The 24,716-nt window shown below is 36.3% G+C and overlaps 1 protein-coding gene and 1 long non-coding RNA gene across 3 annotated transcripts; one reads left to right on the forward strand and one right to left on the reverse strand.

The window, feature by feature from the left end:
* Nucleotides 1-1,099: 1,099 nt before the first annotated feature.
* On the forward strand, nucleotides 1,100-6,432 carry LOC135135572 (uncharacterized). The gene is made up of 5 exons (XM_064064670.1): nucleotides 1,100-1,107; nucleotides 1,188-1,368; nucleotides 1,620-1,676; nucleotides 5,961-6,205; nucleotides 6,253-6,432. Exons 1-5 carry the CDS (start codon nucleotides 1,100-1,102, stop codon nucleotides 6,341-6,343), a joined length of 582 nt encoding a protein of 193 aa, XP_063920740.1. The 3' UTR covers nucleotides 6,344-6,432.
* On the reverse strand, nucleotides 3,623-4,938 carry LOC135135101 (uncharacterized). Of its 2 annotated transcripts, none has more exons than XR_010281440.1 (5): nucleotides 4,612-4,938; nucleotides 4,468-4,556; nucleotides 4,362-4,384; nucleotides 4,236-4,304; nucleotides 3,623-4,184 (listed from the first exon to the last, which is right to left on the reverse strand). It is a non-coding gene; the product is annotated as an uncharacterized LOC135135101 (long non-coding RNA). The 2 variants fall into 2 exon arrangements; XR_010281439.1 differs by having other exon boundaries at nucleotides 3,626-4,184; nucleotides 4,241-4,304; nucleotides 4,612-4,926.
* Nucleotides 6,433-24,716: the final 18,284 nt, after the last annotated feature.

Genomic DNA, 24,716 nt, shown 5'->3' on the forward strand with positions numbered 1-24,716 from the left:
ACAAATAAATAGGTACATACCAGCTGCAAATATTTTCTTTTGAGATGAAAATAAGGTATAGAGGACGTGATGTTTTATTTTTGCATTTAATTTAAACCTTACTTGCATCACAGAGGCAAGGGAGTTTCAGATTTTTATCGAAACCTGAACTTATAATGGATAATTAAAAAATGCTGCTAACCGTCTTGATTTGATCAGTAAAATAAATTGCTTTGTTAGTTTTTTTTTTTTGAGCAACGATAAGCAATTCTAAAAAATATGAATGCATTGCATTGATAATCTACAAGTACAGACTTATTAAAATGTTTTGCACGTTTTAGAAAAGATTTGTCCAGCAAAATTTTGGGCTCATCAAGTTTAAAACGTTTGCAAGGTTTCACAGCATTAGGTTTCCTAGTTTTTAAGATAAACTGTAAAATATTACACAATTTAAATAGCATTTACAATGATCACATAAATTTTGGTTAGTGTTTTACCTTGTAGACGATATTCCTAATACATATAAAATTTGACAATTGTTCTGAGATTGTATGTAATAAAAAATCGACACAGACCGATGGACGACAGATTGGCGGAAACGTATTTCTAAAGTACAAAATCTTGCACCAAACAGTCCAGAAGTTTCAGAGATTATCTGTCTAACAGAAACTCCAACAGTCTATACGGTGATAGACAGAAATTTCGTACATTTGGGGTCGTGAAACGTCGAGAAAACGTGAAATTAGTTGGCCCCTGAATGAACTTTGTTGCAATACTTCCCGAGCGTAAGCGAAGTTTTGCATTTGCCGTATAAAACCCGCGAAAAATTCAAAATTTAGCTATAAACTGTGATCGTCAACAATATGGAATCCTGCGTCGTGTGATCATGGTTGCGTGTGTGTTGTTTTTAATGGCAGAGTGCATTCAAATGTAAAGTGGTGAACCCCAAGGTTGGAAAACGGGCCCATAAATCAAAGTACAAAGTATGAAGGAGGTATTGTTTATTCCTCTATTCTAGAAAGGGAAAGGCTGCTGGAATAAGATAGAAAGAACATACTTCTCACCTGTAAAAACCTTTCCAGCTTTCAAATAGGAAATCAAATGTTACAAATCGATACAAATGTTAAAGTAGTACTACAAATTTCAACATACAAAGCATCTAAATTAAATAAAGTAACTGGATGGTACCTAATTTTCAAATTATTAAGATGGTGTCGCGGCAGATTTAATAAGAACAAAACCCAAGACTATGGGGAGTCCAAATCACAGATTACATTAAATTATAAGGTTCATGAACTACATCTACTCGGGGCAAGGTACGTTATATACGCGTCATTCACGTCTCTTGAATACCAGGCCGAAGGGAAAGCGTATTCCATGAAGGAGCTAGTACCCGAAGTCGAAACGGCATTTAAAAACATATACAGGACAACTTCCGCTCAAAATCCCTCCTATTAACCGTGTTGTAATTGACTGATGAACTTCTACTCATTCATTTATTGTTGATAAAGAAAGTTTCGCCACGTGTTACGTTGAGAACAAATTAGAAAACTGTCTGCGTTGACATCCCTCTTAATACAACACGGCGGCGCTATTTAAAATACCTTGCTTTTAAATGCGACGACGTATATCTAATCTAGACCGCAGTTATCCACATTCGTCACTCCTCGACAGGTTTCAGCAATTACGCTAAAGCGGTAAGTACCTATCAACTACCACAGAGCAAAATTTTTGGTTGGCTGGAAATTTCAGACGCTCGTCGTTGTGCACTTACTTTAGGCTGTACGATGACGCTTGTTGCTTCATGAAGTAAAATTTCGAACATGTACATTTATATGCAGAACGTCACCCAGCAACAAGCCTCGCCTAATTTCAGGTTCTGTTTAAATCCATTCTACAAAATGTATGATCTATATGTGTACATTCGCTTAATTTCCGTTCAACACAATACTATGTACGCCTTTTGCATAGGGACTCATGTTAATAATAAATATAAGTGTAATAAATATAAAGAAAGTATCGAAAATGATTTGTTGTAGGTTCAGTATAATGCACGGAAATTGTGTTTTGCAGGCGTTTTGCTGATGATAATACTACACTGTAAAATTAAATAAGTACCTATAAAGTTTAATGTATAGGTCTAATATAAAGTTTTAAGGAAGGAAGGCACAACGATAGTGGTGCATGTTTACAATTATTGTTGTAGGTACTTATCTTGCAAGCTTTGTAATGTACAAGTAAAACACCTAAAAAAAATCAAAGTACATAGCTTTACTATGCGAGTATACTAGTTGTTTCGTGTTTTATATATTATATCACATGAATTAAGCCAGGGGAACGAGGGGGCTACAAACACGGATCATTTCTCCCAATCCATTTTTCCTTAAGATCTTAAGATTTGCGTTTAACCAACATTTTTGTGTTGTACATAAGTGACAAAAATGAGTTAAATTTCTTGGTTAAATAAACTTGTTTTTAAAAAGAACTTTAATTTTTATTCACAATTCTTATTCTGACACTGATTATTATTTATGATTGGAGTACTGATTATTATTGATTATGATTATTCACATGTATATCACTTAATTCTAAATACTTCACCATTATTCAGTTAAAGAAATACAACTTATTGGGAGAGCGCAATTATGACGGACTTAAATGATTTTCATGGCGGCGGCTTCTGAACTTGATGGTCGGAAACTCTGACCTGAAAATAAATTAGTTTTGATTCCTTATATACGGAGGAAAACTGCAGAATTGGAGTGCTTATGCTGGTATTGATGCAGGTGTGGTAGCGCATCTTGCACGTGGTAAAATATGGGTCTGCAAAACGATTGTCTCTGTGGACTTACGCTGATATCATAACAAATGTGTTGGTGTTACTGTGTCAACGAAAGTGAATTTGTCTTGATGATTTTAAGTAATAATCGAACGATTCGTCAAAATGAAGGGAGAAAAAAGGTCAAAAATAGGGTTTTCGAAAAAATGTTATATAGCAAAGTTTTATATATTACCTACGAGTAAAATTTTTTGCATTCAATTCCATAATTCCAGGGGGATGCCTCATTGCACCAGTGTTAAAGATTTGCTGGCAAAAAAGCTCCACGGAAGAGCCATTTATGATCCTTTTCGTACTACTTCGGGATCGGTTGGCTTATACAACAGAGGATCAGAGGCGATGCCGTTTGGTTTAAATTAAGTTCATAGGTGATAAAAACATCTTACTATTTCCTTAATTACGTAGTAAAAGCAATAGCTATTTGGGATACAAGTCCGGAAAATGTAAGTATGTTTGCAAGTATGAGTGGTATTGCGGAGCCGAGACGCTAGTCAAGGCGGGGCGATAGGAATTACTCGCAGAAACATTTCATGTACGTTCGTTCCACAAAATTTTGTGAGACGACAAGTACATATTTAAATTTGTTTAAAACATAAAAAAATATTCCCCAGTAACATTTTATATGTAATCAATATTGAAGTTCTAACATTTAAATAATATGGGTAACGACAGATTTTTTTTTAAAAAATCAATATTGGTTTTAAATATTGAATATATATTTATTTTCAATGTTTAATACTTATTTAGTTCAGAACATTTAATAAATGTTCTTCATATGAAAGGGGGTATGGATATAAAAAAAACTTGTATGGAATACAATATAATATTTATTAAATACAAAAATACATTGTCACTGGAAATAACAGTGTATTTGAAACGTTGCGGCAATATTTATACATTTAAAAATTATTTGTCCTAGAACCAATTCGTTGAAAATTTGTACCGGGTGATTTTTTTTTAATTTCTGCTTTTTTTTCAGTTTCACTGCTTATGTCAGCAGTGAAACTGAAACTGCTGGCATAAGCTTCATGGGCAGAAATTTAAAAAATCACCTGATGTGAAACACAATATAAATTTTTTAAACATAAAAATACACTGCCAACTTACAATGAAATAAAAATACATTGTCAATGGAAATAACAATGTTCTGCTACATTTCAATCGTTATACAGAAATATTTATTTAATAATTATTTGCTCTATAACCGATTCATTGAAAAGCGATATAATTAATTAAAATAAAAAAAATCATACCTCATGTTTTTTTCGATGAGAATTCACTCTTGCTATTGTCTGCGCTTAATGAGGTCCTACCATTTTTTAAATTTCAGCAGTTGTGGCGTTTTTGTGACGTTTCCGTGTGGTACCTACAATTAAATTAACTTACAAATTTCGTAATTTTTAAAAAATCACATAACTCTACATATTGTAGCCTTGTTAATTGTGAGTTCACTAAAAGAGAGCTTATTTTTTCCTTGCCCTGAAAACTTGAAAGCAATTTGGTTCATTATTAATAATTTCTTCAAAATTGCATAGGTACCTACATGTTTTTTTACATCTTCTCTTCCTGGAAAATAAACATTATTATCAGTCTGAAACTAACTAGTTTATAAATACTAGGAGTTAATAATAAGAATAATAAATGCTTACCAATTCATTCAATTTCTGCGTATCTCCCGCAATTTCTAACTGGATTTCTTCTTTTTTTTGGTTGCGCCCGGACATTCATCATTTTGTTTCTACATTCATAATGTGCTTATATTCAGGAATATTAAACCTCTTAAATATACTTACGTGTTGAGAAATTGCATTTTCTGCATTGCTTGTAGAAGTGAGGTTATGTAGAATTAGTACTGTTTTCTTGACAAAACGGTATTTACTACACTATTCTGAATTTATCGCAGTACCGATAATCACAATTCACAATAGAACAAACACCATGAACTTACAGAAAATACTTTTTGAACCACCAACAACAGAAAATATGTATATGTTGCACATTGCGCAAACGCGTTCCAGCAGAGCAAGCGCAAATTTAAGTAAGTTTTACAAAAATGATGAATAAAATTATTATTTTTTGTTCGCAAAAATAAAAAAAATATTACTTTTTAATGAGCAATTAATAGTGTGCAACACGATATTTCGAATAGTGTCAATTTCACAATAGGTGGTATTTTTTCAAATCAATTTTTAATATTGCTCCGATAAAAACCCTATGACATAAATTACCTACAAGTTGTCCCAACATGGTACTTTTTTTTCATTTTTGTTGTTCGGTATCTTGATAAAAAGACATTTCATAAATATGTAATATATGTTGAAATTCATATATAAATTTATAAATATAAAATGAATATTATATAAATATTTGTAATATCTAATCAACATTTAATATTATATCAATCTTATATAAATATTAGAAAAATATTGCTTGCTACTGGGGTTATTAAATTATTTGAACCACCAAATAGAGTAGGCGTACTTCTTTCTTTTATATTTTGGGACATGCTTATCAAAAAGCTCATACAAAACATCATAAAACAGATGACAAGCAGCATTCGCATCACAGCAATTCCGATCGAAGGACCAATCGATATTTAAAATGTCCTGATAAAGACCAACATAATTAGCTTTGTGGAAGTTGTAAGATGTTTCATTGGTAACCGCATGTAAAAAATTATCTGACGAAGTTTTGACTAATATGGATACAATTAAAAAAGGATGTACTGGATCTTCCTCTACCTGATTTTAGCACATAACAGGATGTATTAGTTAGAACCAGATCTAATGATCGATTATTTTTGTTAACAATATTATTGCATTGTTTTATATTGAGAGTGTCCATAAGAGAAGCAAGCGCAAGACCTTTACCACTTACCAGGCCATCGGCATGTGCAAAAAACTCGGGAATATGGAAATCACCCACAATAACTATATTAGAGTTATATGCCGAATCTAGCATTACAAAAGCATCATATATTTTTGTGATAATATTTTAAAGGCAGTGAGGGCGGAATGTATATGACAACTAACACACATGCACAAGGCAGGAATTTTGAACATATTCTCTAGTGTTTAATCGGTTATGCTTTCGTGAATTTTTCTTTTTCTTGGTTTTGTTTTTGTTTGAAAGATTAACTTAGGTTGCAGCTCCCGACGATATACATGATGGAGCTAAGGTAGCGAGTCAATTTCTAGTACCAATAAAGACTGGCTCAAGATATCAAAAAGAATACGAAGATTTTATTTCATGGCGAAAAAGCAAGGAAGAAATTTTGTTACCATATTGGTCAGATTTGTCTTCTAAATTCGTTCCAAATAGTTTGTTGAGCAAACTGTCTATGTTGAAAACATGTCTAAAACTACATAAAAATGTCGATACTTCCGGGTAAGTGTCACAAATTAACGGTCATGATTTCAAGTGTTTCTTTTTAGATATGGAAAATTATTTACTTTGCTAAAGAGAAAATCTAAAAACTACAAGCCGAAGAAGGTGGCTGTTTTGAACGAAGAGCAAGTAACTTGATTTTTTTGGAAGCTCCTGATAATGTGTTCGTATTAAAAAAGGTGATATTATTGTTTGGGATATATATAGGGCATATCGACGAGAAGAGCTCAAGCAACTAATGTTTAATGTTTAAATACTGTCAGTTTAGCTTTTCAATAAAATGTAACTAAACCTGTTGTTGATATTATTTAACAGATCCTGTTAAATGTTTTAACGGCCGTGGTCGTTATAGCTGACTTAACGGTATAGAAAATAATAATGTTATGCCTATTTAACAGTTAGGTATTATGAAAAAAGGTTAACGTAATTTACGCAAAAATTGTGCAGTGTATACAAGACAGAGAGATTTAGAAGGTAAAAGCAAAACCTACCTACTTTTTGTAAATAAAAATTTGAAATTAGTCTTATTATTTATCATTTTCATTTTATGCATTTATGTTATTTTCAATTTTTTATGAAAACGTTAGGGGTCTTAACTTTAAAATTGATGATTTCTTCTGTAACTTGTGTAACTCTCATGTTGATGTCATTTTGCTAAGTGAAGCATTGATTAACAGCACTATTTAATAATGAATTGGTTTCTGCAAATTTCGCGGGTGGGCAGCTCCAGAGGTGGTGGTGTTCTGGCAATACATACAATTAAAGTGATCCCCCTAGACAACTTTGCGTTCAATAATCTCGTACCTCCAGCCTACTGACGTTCTATTATGTAGGCAGGTGTTTTATTGCTGTGTTAAATGCGATTTTAGGTGTACTTTATATATAGTTCCTGATATTTCTATTGATAATTTGGAAACATTTATTTCGGTGGCTCGTCAGGGGAGGCAGACGACTGATGACTTAGTTTTTGTTTTAATATCTGTCAACTTCAAATATATTTTAAAGATATAAAATAACTTTTAATAGCACACTGTGATTTATTATAACGCGTCTTGGTAACATATTTTGAAGTACGCGCTTTCGATAAGAATAAGCGCTGATCATCACCATGTAGGCCAGCTTCAGACGGAGGCATGCCTCAGACAGACAGATATCTTCAGCATGATTAGTCAGTAGTGCTAATATGTTTTTGAGAAAGACAATAGTCAGCAGTGCTTTATCAAAGCGCCAGCGGAGGCACCAACGCCTGCCATCCTTAAGCCAATCAGATCGAATTTTTTAATCTCACGGTGAAACTGCACAATGCTGAAGAGGGATGCTGAATGCATTTAGTGTGCATTTAGTTGTGCATTAATTAGACGCGAGAAAAGGTGTTGACTGTATGTGCATTGCCAAGGTTATGTATTAAAACTTTTAAGTTAACTTGAAAATATTAGGACAATGGAAATGTCAGTTTTGCAATGCTGATAGGAACATAAGAATCTCTAATTCTCTAACGACATGGTAGAATTTCTTATAAAGTTTAAATATTTAAGCACGGTTTTCTTACGACGAAAGATTTAGGAACCTCTCATCCAGATTTGAGCAGAACTTTATTAATTAATTGAGTAATATACAGCGTGTTATTGAAAGGTACGTACAAAATAAAATCGGCAATTGGTCTCGAAGTATGGGTGCTAAAAGTTAAAAAAAGTTCAGGTAAAAGTGTTCTCCTTTTAGAGATAAAAATTATTAAAATTTCTGTCCAAATTCGTTGTACGCCTCTGATAAAAAGATCATCTCTCGTTTCTATAGCAACATTTAGTCTTGACAAAAGTTTTATTGTTACAGTTGCTAGGATTTACTAAAATAAATTAATTTTACCTAATTTATCTCTCAGTAGCGTCTAAAAAGGTTGGATAAGGGTTAATTTTCCCCTTACAATTTTGATAACACAAAATAAGTTTTTCAGACTTCTTAGACTTTGCGAAGAAGTGTCAATTTTATTGTACGTACCTTTCAATAACACCCTGTATTTAAAACAGCCTTAGATCATATGAATTAATATTTAATGCTAATAAAGCAAATCCACCTTCTCGTTGGTTTGTGTGAAGCAATTAAATGTTTTTTATTCCAGAAGTGTATGTACCTATATAGAGATATACAGGGTTAGTCACGAGAGAATTACTTCTGAAAATTATTTTTACGCAACCCAAAATACGAATACCATGTACCATTTGATACTAACTGAATTTAAAATGAAATGCTTAATCCATGATTGCTTTGAGTTTGGCAATCTCATTTTGACAATTGTGGAAAAGGAGGTTACGCGAGTGTCCATGGCGGTACCGCAGCCAGTCGGAAATCTCCTCCGGCGCCGCTAATAAATTTGTCAGTGTGCCTCTTGATCTTTTGCAACCGATTAATCACGAGAAAATTATTTCTAAAAATTCCTTTTACGGGATTTTATTCAAAGGTTACAACACAAACTCAAACAAGTAAGTAAATCATTTAACTACTAATCTGTTGAAACTGTTGGGCATTTTGGGGGGATGCGACGGCTTTTTTGTAAATGGATGGCCGAAGAAGTCCAGAGGTTGCAGATTTGCACTTCGAAGAGGCTCTAGGTGACGCAGAGATGGCGAATTAACACATGCACATTAGCGGGGAACAACATTGGTAGAGCACTTACGGTTTCAGTATAGCCCAAATTGATCTGACTGTATGTCGTCGATCCAATGGGGCTCTACAGACGAGTCAACGATGAAAAAAAATGTTAAAAATTAATTAACGTCAAAGTGACACTGCCAAAGTCAAAGCAATCATGGATTAGGCATTTCATTTTAAATTTAGATAATATCAAGTGGTACAGGGTATTAGTATTTTGGGTTGCGTAAAAATAATTTTCAGAAGTAATTCTCTCGTGACTAACCCTGTATAACTGACTTAGAGTTATTTGTATTGTTTTCATAAAAACGGATAAACAATTTGTCTTTTAACAAAAGACGAAACGCAAATGTTGCCTCCCCTAACGAAAAGACCACGAGCCGCTACTGGTTCTGAAACTATTTCTTATTGATTAACAGTTTATTATTATTGTTAATATTAATGATGCTGTTATCTGCTCAAATAAAGCCTACTGTTTGCATTAGTTTTTTAACATTCTTAATATTATTCAATATAATAATGTTAAAAATTGTGACAAGAAGTTAAAGATTTAGTTTTATCTACTATGAATCTTAATTATTCAATATTTTCTTTACTCGCTACAGAGGATAAATATCGTCCCCCATTAAATATTGTTTTGCTTTTTTCTAAGTGCTTCACCCCTTCTTGTAGCATAATATCAGACACTTTGTAACATTGGACACTTTTAGAAAGTTATGACAATAACATTGACAACGCTGCAAAACTTTTTTGATCCTAAGTATATTGTATTATATTAGATGAATTTGTACCTAAAAAATTGGTCGAAGGTTATTTAAAGTACATAAAAAATATTACAAAATTTGATTTTGCGAATTTTATTATATTTTTTATGAAAACTTCTATAAGTTAAACTATAGATACATATGTATGTAATGTCAAAGTAATTGTAAAGAAGCGTCCTACGCGTATGTTTCAAATGAGTCCGTTATAAAAAATTTTGTGATGACATCATCAACATTTTTGTAAGAACAAACACATTTTATTTACAAATTTATCATGCTTGAGATAACTTTAAAAGGTCTGCAAGATTTCAAAGCACTCGGTTTTGCAGTTTCTGATTTGATCAATAAAATAAATCGACGCATCTATAATTTTTTTTGGGTCACCTATATAAGCAATTTTAGAAAACATGAATGGAATAATAAATCACTTGTATAGACTTATCATATTTTACCATGTTTCCGACAACCTTAAAATATTTGCAAGGGTTCAGAACATACGGTTTTGCAATTTCAAAGTTAAAATGTAAAATGTTGTTATACAATTTAGATTTTTTTTACAAAAGTCTAGATGCCTAGGGTAAAAACTCAACACGGATTTATAAACTACAAGTGAAGGAGTATGTTATTTTTATAAAATTTGAATAAATATTTTTGTAAATTTTGGAGATGACGTCATCGCATCAGTGGTGGGTGTGATCAAACAAATTTTGGTCAGCGGTTTATCATCTGTACGATATTCCAAATATACATACAAAATTTGACAACAATGAATCCGGTAGTTTAGAAAACTATCTGTCTAACAAAAATCGACACAGATGCGGATAGACGGCAGATGACAAGCTGCAGACAGACAGATGGGAACGAAGACCTATATTTCCGTATTTTAGGGGTCATAAAACGTCGAGAAATCATAAAAGTAGCGAGTCACTATTGAATTCGCTACCAAGTCTTCCTTAGCTTACGCTTGGGAAGCAAAAAGCGAATTTTACATCTAAATATCCCACATGATGGTTTACTCTAGAAATCGGGTCACTCTTATGAATGCAAAGAATTGATAAGTATTACAGAAAAAAGTGGTTTCAAAGTAGCCTTCCGCAGTATTCTGTTATGACTTCAGTAATTAATATTATGTATAATTAAAACTGAAATCTTACTGGGTTATAAATCTTATTTTATATGATGGGAAACAATATTACGAATAATTCCGCTGATAGATGGAAATATTTAAATAACAAGCCTGGCAGTTCAAGTGTTCCTGGTGAATTCATCATGACGTTAAGTACATAGATGGCCCTCATTCCGCAGTGAATGCTTTTGTTGATTTCTTTTCCAGTACATTTCCACATAATATTTTATTTCATATTTACATTATTTAAATAACATTGTTCCTTTCAATTTTCCTAAGGTTTATGAAAATGATCTACTGTAAATTAGGGTTACCCTTTTTTGTGCGGGAATCTAGACTTGTGCTTGCTAGACTACTAGTACTAGTACATCTCCAAATAAATGAAAACGTGTTTGTATTTCTATTGCATTTAAAAACGGGGACAAATCGTATATATCTAACTAGCTTTTCGCCCGCGGCTTCGTTCGCGTAGACGATTCGTTGTATTGAAGAGCATTATTATTAAGTTTCAAGTAAAAAATGTGTTGAAGAGCATTAATACAAAGTTTCAAGTAAAAATCACCATAAATATTTTTTCTCATACAAACCTTGTCACGCTCCTTCAACTTCTTAAGGGTGGAATCTCGAAAAAACCTGAAATATGTGTTTCATTATTTGTGGTGTGGTAGTATTCACATTGTAACAAGACAAGTGGTATTGTTGAACCTCTGCCATCAGCAGTCACCGTGGACCACTGGTACCGATACTCTGAAAACTGCTCGTCCCTATCAATACTAACTCCGAGAACGCACCGGGGGGGATTCTGGAGGCAAACTGTTATTTTTGTGGAGTGTTTGTGAAAAAAGTTTTTGGTTTTACATTTTTTCCTTTGGTTTGTGTTGGCATCATTTTTATACTTTTTGCCGCCGCTCACGAAAGTATGGAGAACTGTGTCTCCGATAAATGTGATCCCAACCCTTTCTTTGTGATGAGGAAGTTGACGTGTTAACCCCGTGACGCGAAGGTGTTATTTTCGTCCCGAACGGCTAAGCGGCACTAGACGGTTCCAAGGTACGACACCAACGTATGTACGCCACACCCTAAGAGGCATATGCGAAACTCTCCTCCTCGACTGCAACACTATGTTTCCGTCGCATACTCTCTGGCTTCCGAGTTGGGATGGTAATTTTGCGATTCCACCTTGGACTGCTTCCACCATATACATAAGAACATAAGTATGTGCTAAGCTTCATTAACAGGATATTGTAGAACGAAACACATCGAATGGAAAGTACTTTTATGGGTCAATAGCCAATGAGGAAAATAATAAAAGTTAAAAAAAGCTAAGCTCTAAATTTAAGACAAGATATTCAAAAACAGCCATTCCATGTCGTTGGTGGTATCGATAGTACCTACCCTCGACTGTCGGAACCAGTATGTTAATGTCTTTTCTCGTGGTTCTTGAGAAGTAAAAGTAAGTACATAGGACGTGCGGTTATTTTCAAAATTTTGCATTATCTGCTTACCTCTTGACTCACGGCGCTTCGGTTGTATGCCGTTAACAACATCGTCGGCGATTTCTGTCCATCACGATTTCCAAGTGCTTTTCCTAAATTTCGTTCTGCATATTTAATTGTAGGAACACCTGATATGCATGCTAGAGATTTTCCGTTGTCTGCGGACCGTCAACATCCAATTCAACCCCGAAAAGTGTTTTGCCATAAGTCGTTGAAGCATCATAGACATATAGTCACTCACGACGGCTCTCACACCGACCTTGATAAGGTAGAGTCCGCCACCGACAAACTTCCGTCAGTTTCCCGAGCCGATTTCATGGTATTGCTGGTAAATTTCATTTTTCTCGAGGATAGCCTTTCCGCTGATCCGCCTGTTTCGCAAAAACTAGAAATATTAAATTAAATGATACATGTTCTTATCCTAGATAGATAAACACTAAAATCATCTTCCTGTACAGAATACTTGAACATGCTTCGGACTGGTGGGTGGCAAACGGATTAACGAAAATGGTGTTACTTTAAACTTACCAACTTAAAGATAGTCTACTCTTAAAAATAAAATGGGCTTCACATGAGAGCGTAATTTTTAGTTTCATTAAGCCTTAATTTAAGAAGATTCAAGCGCGTAATTGTTGTTTACGATTTGCATGGAATATGAACGAACACCTTACAGCAACATCCGACTCATTATAAATTTTAAAATTCGAATTTAGAGATAACATTTTTTAGGATCTGCATTATAGGAAATCTAGGTGCTATATACGTTTGCTTACTTATTGAACTTTTTGACTAAATAGTTCGCTTTTTAGAAAGAGACTACCTATATTTATATATTTATAGCTGCTTTCAAAATAAGAGAGTAAAACTACCTGGAAAACTGACTTGACTTTGAGGGTTTTCCAACCCTAAGCGGTAGGTGGGCCAATAGGAATGATTGACAGCTTCTACCAGGTATAATGGATTAAGCTTATGGCGCTATTATGATATCCTAAATGTCAAGTCAGTTTTCCACGTAGTTTTACTCTCTTATTTTGAAAGCAGCTATACCTATATAGAATCATACAATCTATCTATATTAATAAAAATGAATCGCCGAAATGTATGTACGCCCATAACTTGAGAACGACCGCACCGAATTGGACGATTCTTTTTTTTACGTGTTCCTTATCGTCAGGAGAAGGTTTATATGTAAGAATATTTATAAAAAATGAGACGGCTAAAAGATAAACAAAAATTTAAAAATTCTGCACGGGAATCGCCACGCGAATTAATTTGAATAGTTGGCCATTCCTGACGGACCTGTCGCCTGACTGACGTGTCACACAAAACTATTTCTTCCGTGCGATTGTGAAAAGTATTATTGCATTTCAAGTCGTTGTTTGTTTTTTCGTAACAAAAATAGATATTTATTTTATTAGGAGTTTAAGTGATACTTTATGTGACGGAGTATGGACGATTAAACGCCGAGCGATAGCGAGGCGAATTAAGTCCATACGAGTCACATAAAGTCACTTAAACTCCGAATGAAATACAATATTTTATTTTCAAACGATTAATCTTCTTTTGAAACGATTATTTCCTATCTTGTTGCTTCATTAAAAAAATAATCTGAAATTATTAAGTAGCCTTGTATTGACTTACCATGGTTACTATGGTTGACAACACGGTTATGAAAATAATAAACAAGCCAAAAAAAAATTTTTGGTTTATCTTTGCGTTTTTGAAGCTATTTAAAAATTATTATGAGCGACGAGGACGTGGAAATAGCCTCCACGCCACCAGACGTCGTAGCTGGAGCACAAGCGGCGGTAGAAAGCCTTCTACCTAGAAAATCAGCCTCCATATACGAAGCGTCATACGCAAGATTTTTAAAGTATTGTAAAGAAAGAAATATCAAGAAGTATTCAGAGAATGCAGTGTTGAGTTTTTTTGTTGAACTGGCAAATGATAAGAAAATGAAGAGTTCTTCATTATGGAGCCATTACTCAATGGTGAGATCCCTACTTCATATTAGAGAAAAAGTGGACATTTCAAAATATTTGAATCTTCGTGCTTTTCTGAAAAAGCATCAGCGGGAAAATTATCAAGCTAAGAAGTCGGCCGTTCTAACAAAGCATCAATTTCTTACCTTCTTAGCAAAAACACCGGATGAAAAATATTTGGGAACTAAAGTAAGTGGATCAAAAAGTATTTTACCCATCTAAGAAAAAACATTTTTTTCAGATTGTGCTATTATTTGGAATTTCCGGAGCTTGCAGATGTGACGAACTAGTAAAAATGAAAGTGCAAGATATTGAAGATCATGGTTCCATAATTTACGTCAAAATTCCTGATAGTAAAACATCTGCGAAAAATTTGATTGTCCAAACGACCTCAAACCCAACTTATGTAACCCATCGCTGGTCCGAAATGTCGTTGGGCCTATACCAGTTTTTGAAGATAATTCAAGTGCCGGTAAAAGTGGATTTTTCAAAATAGTACGTTATATAACTGCACTCTTAATTTTAATAAATAGTTTTTTGATTTGCCTGTACTTTAATGCATTGATTGTACATACTCAATGCTTGATGTAATTAAAGTTTAATTTGACAATAATAAATATATCCAACATTCATAATAAATTTATTCACTTCAGATTTTTGATTGTCATGTAATATTTTATTTATGCTCCGGCGGAGTATAAGTATTTTAGTTATACTCCGGCGGAGTATAAGTTTTATTTATACGCCGCTCAAAAACGCTGTCATAGACATGAGACTTAAACCCCGGTAAGACCGTCATATAAGTGTCAGTTATATGACGTTTGAAAATAAACGTCGTTTATTTCAAGAAAAGTGTTCGTTAAAGTGAATTCAGTTACGCATTGCGAAAGTTTCTTATTAATTTTGATCTGCCATTCTATTTACCTATGTTCACTTTGTTGGTTTCGACAAAACCTCAAACTTTACCGTTATTCGAGGATTTGATTTGAAGTTTTCAGTATTTGAAAATTCTCAAGACAAAATTTACAGATTTGATTGACTGTGAAAATAATTCTGTGTCGTTTTATCAAGTTCATTACAATGCCGAGAAGACGACAAGCTGACATAAGTCTACGAAGTCAATCAAATGTGCGACGAACTACCTAAGGTGCAAATCGCGATGATTTATTTCAAGGGTAATTCGGATACGGAAGTTGATCAGCGTTGTGCTCATAATCAACATCATAATCAATCAAACATTGAAGCGAGACATTGGACGGTATGAATAAAACTGAGTAGATACTCATATTCGAAGTACGAAGTACCTATTTCATTATTACTCTTATATACCTGAGCATCTACCCGATGTACTGTGTATCTACTTGCAAACATTGTATCTCCCCGGACACAAATTGAACATTTATGCGTTTTGTGAGCATTTAATCTAAAAATGAGCATCGGCGTGGCAAATGACTATTTGTCCTTATAAATGATAAATTAAATGTAATATATTTTTTTTCCTTAAGAATATAGAGTTAACAAAGTTAGTTGAGTTACAAAAGTCTCTTTTGCTCCACGTTGGCCACCAACGAGCGATTTTCATGATTTTTGTGAAACTTTGTTGGTTTTGAATTTGAATTTTCTGTCTTCGATAGTTGATGCTCAGCAAGAACCACGGGAAGGTCTGGAGCAGATCTCGCTAGGAAAGGAGAGGGCTAGGAATTGTTAATGAGGGATAGAACGTTATACAGTACAATACAACGGAAATACAATACAGGTACATACCTACAATCTAGCTACAATACAGAATACACTACAGATACAGATACAATTCAGATACAATACAAATGCAAAGTTAGTACCCAATACACCACCGGAAGAAATTGCACCAAAAATTGAGAATGTTGCAAAATGAAAACCCAAGCAAGCACACCGATGGAACTCGGGACGAAATCTAAATATAAATCCAAGGTCGTCTTACCTCATTCTCAAAGAACGATGCAACCCAGCGTCTAAGGGCCAAAAGAACCCCCCCAGGCCAAAGCGTCTGACGACATAGAGAATTCAAACCCGGAACCAAAGAATGCACTGTTGCAAAATTAATACCCAAGCAAGCACACCGATGGAACTCGAAACGAAATCTATAGGTCGCAGCGCTCACACGCCCAAGGGAGAACGCAGCCGCATAGATACAGGGCCGACTGACCTCATCCGTTTAGGATGATGAACCTCATCCGTTTAGGATGATGACCCAGCGTCTAAGGGCCAACAGAGCCCCCCCCCCAGGCCAGAGCGTCTGACGACATGGAGAATTCAGTCTCGGAACCAAAGAATGCACTGTTGCAAAATTAAAACCCAAGCAAATGCACCGTGAAAACAAAGCATTTGCACCACTGGAGCTAAATTGGCAAGACCCAAGTTAAGTTAGTAACACATACAATATACAGTACAAAATGCTTCAATTACAAAAGTTACAATATACAAATTTCTCCACGTTTGCCAACAAAGAGCGATGACTCTGCTCGCTCTTTGCTGTTGCCCAGCAAGAACCAAACAATACGAGGAGGTCTGGAGTGCGTCTTGCCATTAAAAGAGAGGACTAGGGTTTGATAGCATGGGTGAAGGACACCGTATTTTGTAAATTTGGACGCCGTACTTTAAAAATGATGCATACGGTATTTTGTGAATTATGAACGCTGCACTTTGTATATTCCAAAGCCGTACTTTATCAGTCCCGAATGCATGTTATTAACAACATATTTAAAAAAAAATCGGGTATTTTTGGAAAAAATCCACTTTCCTTCGTGTTCACAGCACGTAACACAAAACATTTTCGCTAATATTTATTAACAATAAATTAGAAATTCGCGAACACGTGCTACTTTTAAGCCAAAACAGAGCTCCAGTGTTGCTGCTACCAGACCGGAATCAAAACTAAACACAGAGGATGGAAAAATTGACCTTTTATCAGGTAGCTCACGTGACAGTGACGTCATCGTACGTCACGATGAGATTGCAAAAATTATTTTTCATATTTTAGATCAGAAATTGTACATTTTCGGGGTTAATTTAACAATGTTTAAACTAACTAATTTGTTTTTGTTAACCTCGTGTTCTTAGGAAGATGGATTTCGGTTTAATTATCATACATATATTGATAGTTATCATATTTGAACATTATGAATTCTATTAATTATGTTTAAATTTTATTTAATTATATCGCGAAAATGTATAGCTTTGACCCACCAACTTCAATCGTTTCGAAAATTTATCCAAAATGTAAACATTGTCGACCAAACGAATCACGGAATCCGATAAATTAAAACTGAAGTTGTACTTACCCTGTTTTCGGTCTTTTTCGGAAAAATATTCATTTTCGTCCGTGTTCACAGCATTAACATGTAACATGAAAATGTTACCACGATTTAAATAGCGCGCGCATTTAGAGAGTAGGGGGGTAGGAGATGGAAGGTTCGAGAAGAGCGTGGCTTTTTCGGTTTTGAGACGGCGACGAGAGAAGGTCGAGAGAAAAAGACACGGAAGTTTTGGGGTGTCGTTGTTCACGAAGGGGTGAGAAGTTAGTGTCAAGGAGAGGTGTCATCCTGTCATCCTGGTAAGTCTGTCGAACCGCCAACCTGGAGGTGAATTAACCGCGTGCAAGGACTGCTAAACGCTACAACCAACCGAACTCCTGCCCACCACATTTTTTTGATTTCAAGTCATAGTTTTTTTTTTATAGTGTAATTAGTCCATTTAATTTATTTTATATAAATAAAAAGAGCATTGGTGAAGTTGGGTGGTCTCAGTCCCCCCAACCCTCCTTTCCACCATAACGACTGAGTGGCGCCCTATTATTTTTGGTTAGGAAGAGTTTAGCAACGAAGTTGAATCCAAGGTAAGTGCAACCACCACGAGAAGAACCCGCTCTCCGAAAGTAGCACCGGCGTAAAAAGAAGATAAGAGGTTATACAAAAAATGGCGCCGTAACGTGGGGCCAGATGCGGTATTGACAGTGGTAGGTGGATTTACGACTTGGTTCGACTTCGTTACTTGTGGAATTCTATAAGGTCATAGGAGTTTGTTGAGGTATGGTACGGTGGTGTGGCAATTAGCAGCCCAAGTAATGAAATAGGTGGTGACAGACATTTTGTTGATGATATCGTGTGAACGTAATTCTAATTACTCTGCATTTTAGACTTTGTCATCCTGACTTTGTTATCCTGACTTGGTCATCCTGACTTTGTACATCTCGAATTTGTATGTTTTGGCTTTGGATGTCTTGTAACCATTTCACATTGGTGATATTATTATGGACGACACTTTTAAGGCAAGGTATTTACTAGCAGGTGAGCTCGATTATGAGTTGCGTATAAGGGGAATTGTAACCAAGCGTGGTAGTGATGATAAACGGAGGTTGTTGCAGCGTTCGGTTGATAAAGACATCGGTCGACCACTAGAACTAATTTTGGCGTATAAAGACCCGCAGTTTGATTACGAGCAGGAAGTTGAATCAATTAATAGTACGATTGATAGTATTAAACAGTTGATGCCGGAATTTGAAGGTTCTCCTCAAGATGCTTTATTTAAACGGTTGCGAACGCGAATTGCTCATGCGACTCTTCGGGTTCTTAGAATTAAAATTCCTGACAATCTTTCCGAAAACGACGCTAAAGAAATGGTGGAGTTCCGTAACGAATCTCATGCAACGTGTGCGCTACTCGAGGCCGAATTGTATGATAAGGTAGAGACCACCGCATCGCCGCAAGTGTCTCCTCCGGTTGCTCCCGTTATTTTTCCGTCAGTAGTTCCTTCGCTTCCACTAGTTGTCAATACTAAATTAGTACCAATTTACAAGTGGGGGATTTCGTTTAGCGGTGAAGCCCAAGGTGTAGGGGTTAATCAATTTCTTGAACGTGTTGACGAGTTGTGTCAGGCCCGACATGCCACTAAGGATGATTTGTATAACTCAGCAGTTGATTTGTTTAGCGGAAAAGCGTTATTATGGTATCGAGCTGTTAGACATAAATACGTAGATTGGGATTCGTTAGTGAACGCGATCAAGCAAGAATTTCTTCCTAGTGATTGTGACGATATTTTATGGGATGATATTAAAAATAGAATGCAGAGCAAGGGCGAGTCCATATCAATTTACGTAGCAGTGATGGAAACACTTTTCTCGCGCCTTTCGCGTGCTCCGTTAGAAATCACTAAAGTCAAAGTAATCCAAAAAAATTTGGGCTTAGCATATTTGAATCATTTAGAGATCGCGGAGGCAAAAACGTTAGATGAATTAATTAAGATCGGTAAGAAAATCGAGCAGATGCTTAGTTTGAGACAGAGATCTAAGGTTCCGTGTCGACAGTCGTGTTTGTTGGAAGCCGAGTTGGCTGGTGTACAAACACAACGTGTTCGGGATACGTTTAAGGAAAAATCCAGTAACGAGAAAATTTCTAATTTTGTGGTCCCGTCGAGGGCAGATGTACAACCTTTCGGTGAGGGTGAAGTAAAACAAGGCAAGGAAGATCCGCGGAAGACCCTATTAATCTGTTGGAATTGCCGACAACCAAATCATAGCTACCGCAATTGTGTGGCCAAGCGCGTGAAATTTTGTTACAAATGTGGTCTGCGAAACGTGACTGTAGTATCTTGTCCAAAATGTCGTTCGGGAAACGAGTAACGGAAACACGATTTTTAGGCCGGTCGTCGTTTCCAAAGTTTCACAAGGTCAACGCTGATCGGAGCAATCGTTTCGGTACTACCTATTCTAAAGTAAAAAGTTTTGTTCAGACTCGGGATGATTGGAACAAATGGGTTAATTTTGTGCGTCAATTTTATAAGAGTAGTATTAGTCCTAAAAAGGGGGAAGTCGCTCCTACATTTTCGAAAAGGGATGGGGATAACAGGCCCTTTATTTCGGTTCAATTAAATGGTAAATTTGTCGAGGGGTTATTAGATACTGGTTCTAATTGCAGTATTATCGGACGTGGTGGTTTAGATTTACTTAAACAACCGCGATATCATATAAATATGGTTCCTTCCAAGCTAAAGGCCGTGATCACCGCAGATGGAAAATCTCACTGTGTAGCAAGCGCAGTGGAACTGGAGATTGGGTTGCAAGGAAGGCGTCATAAAATTTTCTTCTATGTAGTACCTGACTTGATACATAAAATAGTTTTGGGGAGTGATTTTTGCAGACTTTTTGCGTTAAAGTTGGACTTTCGAACATTTTCTTATGAAACTTCAAGTGCGGGTTTAAATAATGGTCGAAAGCAGCCAAAAGTATCGCACGTAGGTGCAGTAGAAGCATCAACAGAGTTAAATTCGGATATCGATCAGTTAATATCTACGGATTTTGATGCGGATAGTCGAAAGAAAATAGAAGAAGTAATTGGGGAATTTAAAAAGTTGAATTACACCGATCAACTGAGTCGAGCTACAGTTAGTCCACACCGTATTGACACCGGAAACGCGCCTCCCTTCAAGCAGAGACAGTTTTGGTGGTCTCCGTATATGTTATCGGAATTGAATCGTGAGATTGATAAAATGTTGAAGCTTAAGGTTATAGAGCCTTCGAATAGTTCATGGTCCTCTCCGATTCTTTTAGTTAAAAAACCTACAGGGGAATTTAGAGTATGTTTTGATGGACGAAAGTTAAATTCGGTTACCGTGCGGGATAATTATCCTTTGCCTTTAGTAGATAGGATATTGAGCATGTTAGGTGACGCGAAATATATCAGTTCGGTAGATTTGAAACAAGCGTTTTGGCAAATACCGTTGGAAGAATCGTCGAAACCAAAAACAGCATTCGCCGTACCAGGGCGTGGTCATTTCCATTTTTCGGTGATGCCTTTCGGGCTCACTAATGCAGCTCAAGCTTTGCAAAGGCTAATGGATGAATTATTCGGTCCAGAACTAGAGCCGCAAGTTTTCGTATACTTAGATGACCTAATTATATTGTCGAAAACGTTTGACGAGCACTTGTCCGTACTACGCGACGTAGCGAGACGTCTGTCGAAGGCGAATCTTTCGATTAACCTAGACAAGTGTAAATTTTTTCGTCCGTCTTTAAAATATCTGGGTTTTATAGTGGACCAGCAAGGGCTCCGTACAAATCCCGAAAAGGTTGAGAGTATGGCCAATTATCCGGTGCCGAAAACGTCTACTGAAATAAAGCGATTTGTAGGAATGTGTTCCTGGTATCGCCGCTTCGTGCCGCATTTTTCGTCGTTGATAGCGCCGTTGAATCGTTTATTAAAGGGAAAGCGCAAACGTCAAAAAGTCGAGTGGGATGAAGACGCTGACCTCTCTTTCCGTAAGCTTAAAGAAGCGCTCGTATCAGCTCCTGTTTTAGCCAGTCCAAATTTCTCTGAACCTTTTACGATCCATACCGATGCTTCAGATACGGGTTTGGGCGGTTTGCTTACCCAAACCATCGAAGACCAAGAAAAGGTTATAGCTTACGCCAGTCGATCGTTAAGTAAAACGGAACGCAATTACAGCGTGACCGAACGTGAATGCCTTGCCGTGGTTTTTGCGCTAGAAAAATTCCGCCCTTATGTTGAAGGAGTACATTTCACCGTGATAACTGATCACTATTCCTTGTTATGGCTGAAAAAAATGAAGGACCCCGTCGGTAAACTAGCTCGGTGGAGCGTTAGGCTAAACCAGTTCTCGTTTGACTTAGTACACCGGAAAGGATGTTTGAATGTTGTTCCGGATGCGTTATCGCGTCTTCCCGCCGAAATTAGTTCTGTCGATACCGATACCTATTTAGATGTGACCGTGGATGATACTGAAGAAGCGTACGCCACTATCCGAAAGACCATTCTTGGCGATCCGCAGAAATACTTATCATGGAAAGTCGAGGGTAAATTTATTTTTAAATATTTTCCAAACAAAATCAATCTGACAAGCAATGTCCCAGAGTGGAAATTATTCGTTCCAAAAAGTCAACGCGTTAAGGTATTGCGATTATGTCACGATGAGCCCACTTCTTCTCATTTAGGCTATTTTAAGACCCTATCGAGACTTAAGATCCATTATTATTGGCCGAAAGTCCATAAAGACGTGCGTAAGTACGTTTTGAGTTGTCAAGTTTGCAGCGCTCAGAAAGCTCCAAATGTAAGTCGTCCGGGGATTATGGGGAAAGAGAAGATCGTTCAGTTTCCTTGGCAGATTATCTCAGTCGATTTAATTGGGCCACTTCCAAGATCGAAGAAAGGATTCACGTACTTGTTCGTAATAGTAGATTGGTTCTCTAAATACGTCGTCATGTGTCCTCTTAGAAAAGCTAATAGTCCTAGCATTGTGAATTTTTTAGAAAACGAAGTCTTTTTAGTATATGGAGTACCACAATTCATATTGGTAGATAACGGTAAGCAGTTTATCGGAAAGAATTTTATTAGAGTTTGTAAGGAGTATAAAGTCCAAAAAATCTGGTTTACAGCCAAGTATCATCCACAAGCAAACCCTGTGGAGCGCTACAACCGTGTGATAGGGACGGCGATTCGATGCTATATTAAGGGTAACCACGAAAACTGGGATGCCGAGATAGCGAAGATCGGATATGCCATTAGAACCGCTGTTAGTGAAATTACTGGTTTCAGTCCAGCGTTTTTAAATTTCGGACGCGTGGTCCCGTGTACCGGAGAATTTTACGGGAAAGTCTGTACCAATCCCGATATTCTTACAGCATACGACCGAGAGAAGTACGCTAGGGACTTGGAGAGTCTTCAAAGTATTTTTCAGGGGGTCATGAAGCGCTTGAATAAGGCTTATGTTAGGAACAGCAGAACGTACAATTTACGGAAGCGCGATGTTGAATTCTTTGTCGGTGATCGAGTGTGGAAACGGAATAAAGTACTGTCCAACGCATCCAAAGCGTTCGCCCAGAAACTAGCACCGCGTTATGTTCCGTGTACGGTACGGAGAAAGTTGTCTAAGCTTGCTTATGAGCTGGTGGATGAATCCAACGCAAATATAGGTGTTTGGCACATAAAGGACTTGAAGCCCTTTATTTCGGCCGAAGATTCCGATGTCGAGTCCCAAGGTTAGTAGTTTTAGTTTCGGTTTGTCAACTTTCAATTTTCAGTTTAGTTTTTTTTTTTTTTTTCATTGTTGTTGGAATGATTTTCGAAACCCGATTTGCGACCTACCCAATTTGTGACTTTTCCCGGCTGTGACATTTCATCTTACCGCGTCATTCATATGACTTTCAGTTAATACCCGTTCTGTTATTAACCGTTCGGTACGCGAAGTTACCCAATTATAAGGACGAAAGCGAAAGTGTTCCCGACAACATATTTTTTTGTAATAAGGTGTTGCAATTTTATTTCATTAGAGGTTTTTCCGGAATTTTCTTTTTGTTAAAAAATATATTCGTTGCACGTCATATATTTTTTTCTTTTAGGAGGGGGGTAGTGTAACATGAAAATGTTACCACGATTTAAATAGCGCGCGCATTTAGAGAGTAGGGGGGTAGGAGATGGAAGGTTCGAGAAGAGCGTGGCTTTTTCGGTTTTGAGACGGCGACGAGAGAAGGTCGAGAGAAAAAGACACGGAAGTTTTGGGGTGTCGTTGTTCACGAAGGGGTGAGAAGTTAGTGTCAAGGAGAGGTGTCATCCTGTCATCCTGGTAAGTCTGTCGAACCGCCAACCTGGAGGTGAATTAACCGCGTGCAAGGACTGCTAAACGCTACAACCAACCGAACTCCTGCCCACCACATTTTTTTGATTTCAAGTCATAGTTTTTTTTTATAGTGTAATTAGTCCATTTAATTTATTTTATATAAATAAAAAGAGCATTGGTGAAGTTGGGTGGTCTCAGTCCCCCCAACCCTCCTTTCCACCATAACGACTGAGTGGCGCCCTATTATTTTTGGTTAGGAAGAGTTTAGCAACGAAGTTGAATCCAAGGTAAGTGCAACCACCACGAGAAGAACCCGCTCTCCGAAAGTAGCACCGGCGTAAAAAGAAGAGGTTATAAACACAACAAATTTTCCTTAATATGTATTAATAATAAAATTGAAATTCGCTAAAACGCTCCACTTTACGCCAAAATGACGCGACGATCTTGCCGCCATCAAACAGAAATTAATACTGAACACAAAGGACCGTAAAACGTGACCTTTATACAGGTAGCTCACGTGACATTGACGTCATCGTACGTCACGATGAGATTGCAAACATTATTTTTCATATTTTGGCAGGGAAAATGCACATTTTCGGGGATAATTTAACATTGTTTAAACAAATTGATTTGTTTTTAATAATTTCGGGTTTATAGGAAAACGAGTTTCGGTTTAATTATCGTATATCGATGCTTATCATATTTAAACATTATAAATGATATTAATTATGTTTAAAATTTATTTATTTATATCGTAAAAATGTATAGCTTTGATCAACCGATTTCAATCGTTGCGAAAATGTCCCCAAAATTTAAACAAAGTCGAGTGAACGAATCACGGAATCCGGTAAATTAAAACTGAAGTCGTACTTACCCTGTTTTCCGTCTTTT

The sequence above is a fragment of the Zophobas morio genome, unplaced genomic scaffold, assembly GCF_036711695.1.
Source record: "Zophobas morio isolate AGI-343-1 ecotype UQ-CSIRO unplaced genomic scaffold, CSIRO_AGI_Zmor_V1 ptg000024l, whole genome shotgun sequence".
Classification (NCBI taxonomy): domain Eukaryota; kingdom Metazoa; phylum Arthropoda; class Insecta; order Coleoptera; family Tenebrionidae; genus Zophobas; species Zophobas morio.

What these genes read in the sequence shown, in the direction of transcription:
- LOC135135572 (XM_064064670.1), top strand. An exon ending in TCAGCAATTACGCTAAAGCG is followed by an intron (nt 1,677 to 5,960) that starts GTAAGTACCTAT and finishes AGATTAACTTAG; the next exon opens with GTTGCAGCTCCCGACGATAT. An exon ending in AAAAATGTCGATACTTCCGG is followed by an intron (nt 6,206 to 6,252) that starts GTAAGTGTCACA and finishes GTTTCTTTTTAG; the next exon opens with ATATGGAAAATTATTTACTT.